This window comes from Hylaeus volcanicus, chromosome 3 (genome assembly GCF_026283585.1).
Source record: "Hylaeus volcanicus isolate JK05 chromosome 3, UHH_iyHylVolc1.0_haploid, whole genome shotgun sequence".
In the NCBI taxonomy this organism is placed as follows: Eukaryota; Metazoa; Arthropoda; class Insecta; order Hymenoptera; family Colletidae; genus Hylaeus; species Hylaeus volcanicus.
Genome location: NC_071978.1, coordinates 7,466,793 through 7,472,648, shown reverse-complemented (window position 1 = coordinate 7,472,648; position 5,856 = coordinate 7,466,793). Strand labels below are relative to the sequence as shown.

Here is a 5,856-nt window from a genome sequence, read left to right as displayed (position 1 = left end):
TACATCTTGGCGTCTGAATATATTTCTCTACCTTTGCTGGAGACAAGATCCTGGAAGAAAACACGTTCTCGACAGTTGAAGTACGTTTTTCGAATTTTTTTTATATACACTATATACAAGAAAGTAATTACACCCTTTATTAGGAATCCACTCCTTTTGATTTTGTAACCTGAGGAGATTTGGGTTTCAGATAACGCGCGTGTTCGATTATTTATCTAGAAGTTAGACGGAAATTTTGTCTTCGATCAAATTTCTCCTTGAGAACATAAAACGCATATGATATCGGTGTTCGCCTTAGTTTCCAGCAATACATCTTGGCGTCTGAATATATTTCTCTACCTTTGCTGGAGACAAGTTCCTGGAAGAAAACACGTTCTCGACAGTTGAAGTACGTTTTTCGATTTTTATTTGCGAAAACTGTTTGCTGATATCGTACAACTGTTTTTAAATTACCCATACCGAGTTCGATCAATTATCTTCTTATACACAATTCAAAAAGTTACGACTTTTACTTTTCATTCGAAAGTATGACAACAGATCAAATTTCCTGAATTTTTACATATTTTATTATCGAGGCCCTCAGAGCTTTCTAAAATTTAGAATTTCTAAAACCTTACAAAGAGCCATTCTGAAAATTGTTAATTTTAAGTTTGATATTAATTATAATTTTTACTGTATAGTGGAGATTTTTCTGATACTTAGATTGATTTGAAAAATGGAGAATTCAGGAAGCAGCGTTAGAAACACGAAACTGGGTTATTTTCCTGAAAAATCGTTGCACGTGCAGTGCCTGAAACGAAGAAACGCCACTTTATTCGCACAGCCGTTTGATCGGGGGGGTTGAACATAACGCCCGTACGATTCTAATGCACTTTTTCAGCACGGTCAAACTCCAGAAGTATAATGTTCCGAATCAGTCGGCCTATCACGGTCCGAATGTTGCATGCGATGCACCCGTTGGCCCCGAAAGGTTTCGAATAGAACCGGTTCGATTTGAGCGAGATTAAAGCGATTTGCCGAATCAGAACGAACTAGTTCTACGAGTAGGAAGGTTGCGGATTTTCGACGAAATCTGCAGAGGGCCGCATTATTTTGTGACCGGCTGGTTCGGTCGGCCATTGTGCGGCATTATACGGATAAAAGCTCTGCCCGTGTAGGTATAACGGAGGGATTTATTACGAATCGATAACTTCGGCCCTTGTCACTACTCTCCGATGAAATGTCTGCTCGACGCCCAAAAATAAATTCCCTCTTACGCGCTGCGTGAAAACTTGCACTGCTGTCGATACTCTGCCCCATCCGCCGGCATTTTCTGTTTATTCTCTCCTTTCAAATGTTCGCCAGCTGGAAAAGTACGATAGCGTGGACCTTCGAAGGTGGAAAATGTTTAAACTAGATTGTTAACATGTTTCATAGATAGGTGAATTAGTGGAACAGTCTACGTTTTACGTTTTCCTCCAAATTGCAACTGGAAAGGTATGATAAAGATTTCTAAAGCCTCTTAAAATTTGGTCTTCCGACACATACAAACATCCAAACTCGAGACTTTGGAAAATAATTAAAAAATGCTCCTGCATGTTCCATTCAGTTAAACAATTATCATCGACGCAGAACAGATAATGATATAGAATAAACAACATAATTTCTTTAAAATTTAGTAATTTATAATATAATAGTGCGGCGTGTTTTACCTATATTTTTGATGTACAACATTTTCGACTCTATATATTCAAGTCTTCTTTTATTCATTACCCAATAATTCCAATGTCACCTAATAATGTTTATCCATACATTTAAAGCTCTCTTTAATTCGAACAATAGTTATTTCAAAGAATTTTTAAAATATTGCATGTATCAATTGTTATGAATAGCCAAGTATCGTACTGAATGCAAAGTACGTCTGACTACAGACGATCCACTACCACTGGCGCGCTGTGTTTACTCCTTTCCACTTACTCAACTTTATCCTTCGCTCATGCCACCGTTCACGATCTTGCTGTGTCACTCCATCGATTTGGTCTCAAAGCTTTATCGAGTACGAAGAATATTAACAAGTTCAAAGTCAAAAACGAAACTGTATTGACAATGTACATATTAACTTCCAGGACAATTTCTGGGTATTCCAATTCTCGGCATCGTTTTATTAATAAAGTCACGGGTACCGTTTGCAGTTATTTCTAAAAAAAGGCATCGAAAATCCTTAACACAAGTATCGTATTTCAAGCATCCAGGTTGTGCACGCGTTGACAATCTCGATGCAATTTGTTCTGTGTACACGGTACTGTTTGGATTGCCCGCGTATTGGATTCATGCATAAGCGATGGAAATTTCAATTCGCAAATATAAAAAAAATGAAAAAAAAATTGAAACAATGGAACGTGGAAATTAGAAAAGAGTATTTTTGGATTCTGCAGGGCGTACGCGGACCGGTTGTCGACGGCAATCTTCCGGCAGTTCGCATCGAGATTAAAAATATCATCTCTGGGAAAATTTATAGAGCCCGAGATAAAACGATAAATCAAAAAGTTCACGGCTTGACTCGAAGGGGTCTCGATTGATGGCACGAAACAAAATTGGCTTTTTATTACTGCGATTTTCGTAACTGAGGTTAAAATCTTTATCTTATTTGAAGTACTTGTAGGTCGTTCATAATTGATGGTGTTTATCAGGTTCTAAATATATTGAGATATTTTTTCTTAATTTTAGTTAGTTATCAAAGTGGAATGTGGCCAATTTGATATGAATATCGTGATTTCATTTCAGTCTGAATATATTTTGCAATTGGATAGTTTTAAATTTATAATGATAAATGTAAAATAAATATTGAAAATGTAGAAGTAAGTTAGTAAAAATATCGAATGCGGTCGCTATTCAATTACTCAAAAAGTAAACTCTGTCAAACTAAATACTTCAATATTAACAATTTGTTCGTTCCTTATTGTTTGCAGTACACTTGACGTAAATATTTGTTTACATATTTATTTTACAAAGTACCATTAAAAAATATATATTTAATGAAACGCACACTATTCGGCTTAGACGTAAATGTTGAAATACATCTTCAACTTATTTCTGTTTACTCTGTAAGATAAGCTGGACAAATTAAAAGGTATGAAACTTGCAATGTAACACCGTAAAGTTTGAAATGCTTTCGAGGAACAAATATTTACGGTATCATAGTCCGCCAGAAATAGCTGCATCAGTACTAACTACCTCCTGATAAAGCAAACTACATTGTTTGTGAAGCATCAGCACGATTATTCGAAATACGCGTGTTGATTGCATCGAAACAATTCCACTCGATACCGTTATTTACTAAACATTGCTACTTCCTATTTCAAAATGTATTTAAGTCCAATATCGAAAATAAAAGGCTCATGCCAATTAAACGAGAAAAGGTAGTGTCAATATCTACAACAAATTTCACAGTATTCATTTAAGTTCTAAGCAACAAACTGCTTTACTGATAAAGTACTTTTATTATTTTTTCTCGATGTTTAAGGGTCATATGAAAACATTGTATTCTTCGTTTAATTAAATATGCTTGAAAAAACCTGCTTCGATAATTACTTTAATTATTAAGCGCTCATTGGACTTCGAATATACTTTGCCTAAAACAGTTTTATTTTCAATTAACAAATAATAATTGGTTTCAGATTGTATTTGATGATACTTACGTTTGGATCTGATGGGAGAGTAAAAATACGGTTCCTTGGGGCCAGATGAAGACGAAGATCTGATTGTCGCGATAGCCATTACAATGGGCCGCGAATCAGCCTTATCTACGCTACCCATTGTCCCGCTACAGTTAAGGTAGTTAATCATGCCGAAGTTTACAAGGTATTAGGCGGTTAGCAATGCGGGAATTAATTTGTCGTGCGCGACGGCGCGGTAAATTGTCGCTGGGGCGTTGCTGTTGCTGTTACCGAATGGTAACACTAGGCTCAGGTTCTGAAGACTCTATAACTGTCCGATTGCGTGAGAAATTCCGTCAGTTGTGGACAAATAGAACGTTTATTTATTTATGTACCGGAAGAAGCTGTCACCGTGCTAAATATGTCGAACAGTATCATAAACGAGAAGTATTCTTAGCGGTGTCAACACTTCCGCTGTTCTTCGCGAATGTGGAGCGAAATTAACGAGCTACGTTCGAGTATTTGTGGGAATGAATAATTTTCTCACAGACACAAGCTATTTTCTGTTCTAAATCAGGAATAGAATGTAATGATCGATGAAACTAATACTGTCATCTTTTCTTGCGAATATACTGCATGTCTTAGTACTTGCATTACCAAGGAGGAAGGTTCTTTGTGCAAAAATAATGTTGAATATAAACACTGTGGCATCAACAGCTCCAGACACTTTTTCATTCGTATATTTTACTTTATGCATTTAAATACATTTTCTTAAGAAGAATGTAAGTTTCACCGAGCTCTGAAAAGAGTCCAAGGTATAGAAAAGGTTAAGAACCTCTTTGTAAGAGGATCAGTTGCAACAGAAGTGAGTACATATTCGGGAAAAATCTTGCAGTGAACGCGACTAAGAAACATGTAATGTATACATGTATCAGAGTATGTTCGTGTACATCATAATACTGTCAGAATCTTATGAATTCAAAGCGATTGAGGAGTTGAAGTATATATACACATTCTGTTGCGGATCTGTTACAAGTATATCCAACTACTGTTAAAAAGATAGAAAATATATTAGTGTTATCTGAGGTGAATTTATTTGGAAAAGGATAGGCATTCTCTGCCTCTGTCAAAAATAATGAACGGCAGTGGTAAACACAATATGTTCGTTGATCTTTCCAAAGCAGATATGTATGATACTTTTGATCTACGATTTTAGACTGTCTTTAAGTGTATGTAATTAGATTAGATGAAGATACAAGAAATATATATTTTAATTTAAGCGGAAGTATAATACATCCCACAAATATATAATAATTATTACTTGAGGCCCAACCATTACAATTAAAATTCAAGTACGTGACGTCATCCAAACTCTAACATATAATCATAAATACGTACTTAGATAAGTTTCTTCTAGCTTCGAAGACCTATATACCCGAAATGGATTCACGTAACACGTACGAAGTCGTTCCACTTACAAAAGTCATCCTTCCGTTATAAGTTCCCTGAGAATCTTTCCAACATTCTCAAAGATTCCTCGGATTTGGAAAACGCCCGTAGCGAAAACGTTCAGTCAGATTCCGCAGAAAAGAGCGACTGAAGAATCGAATGCTCGTCAGTAAGCACCGGGCTCGCATTGTTCTGCGCACCGACGTACTTCTTGGAAATTCCGTCGCGTAGGTCGACAAGTCGCTGAGCTGGGCGAGCATGGGGGGTTTCGCCATGCGAGGGGGTTGGAAGGGCACGGAAGACCGCGTGCCGGTGTAACTTTCCCGCAGCGTTACGTGCCACGTATGTGCGACGGATTTCCAGCATGGAATTTTCCTGGAACGAAACTGCCACAACGTGTGCAACACGCGCGCGTGCATCGCGCTCCTAGGATTGCAGTTGCTCTCGACGCCCAAGACTCTTGCTCCCCCTCCCCCTCTACACGTCGACGTGTTGGGTAGGAATAATCGTGAACGCCGGTTCCATCGTCGGAGTTTCGAGGGCTCGAGTGGATGCTGCTCACACGTGTTGTTAAGTACGTTTATGGACCGTTCTAAGGGTGTGGTCGATGATAGCAATGGGCTCGAACGCAAACGAGGGCTCCGCGAACTTTCAAGACAGCTGAAACTAATCACCGTGAGAATTTCTGGACGACTAGTGTTCGTTGGTCGTTACATCGAGATGGTGGTAAGGTGCGTGGGAGAACAACTTGCTGACATGTGGAGACATTGTT

The 5,856-nt window shown here is 38.0% G+C and overlaps 1 protein-coding gene across 1 annotated transcript in view; it reads left to right on the top strand.

Moving 5' to 3' along the window:
- LOC128873343 (neurotrimin) overlaps positions 1-3,702 on the top strand; it is a 319,219-nt gene extending 315,517 nt beyond the window's left edge. Inside the window, exon 11 of the mRNA XM_054116866.1 lies at positions 3,657-3,702. Coding sequence (XP_053972841.1) covers positions 3,657-3,667 — 11 coding nt within the window. The 3' untranslated portion in view covers positions 3,668-3,702. The remainder of the gene's footprint in view (positions 1-3,656) is intronic.
- Positions 3,703-5,856: the final 2,154 nt, after the last annotated feature.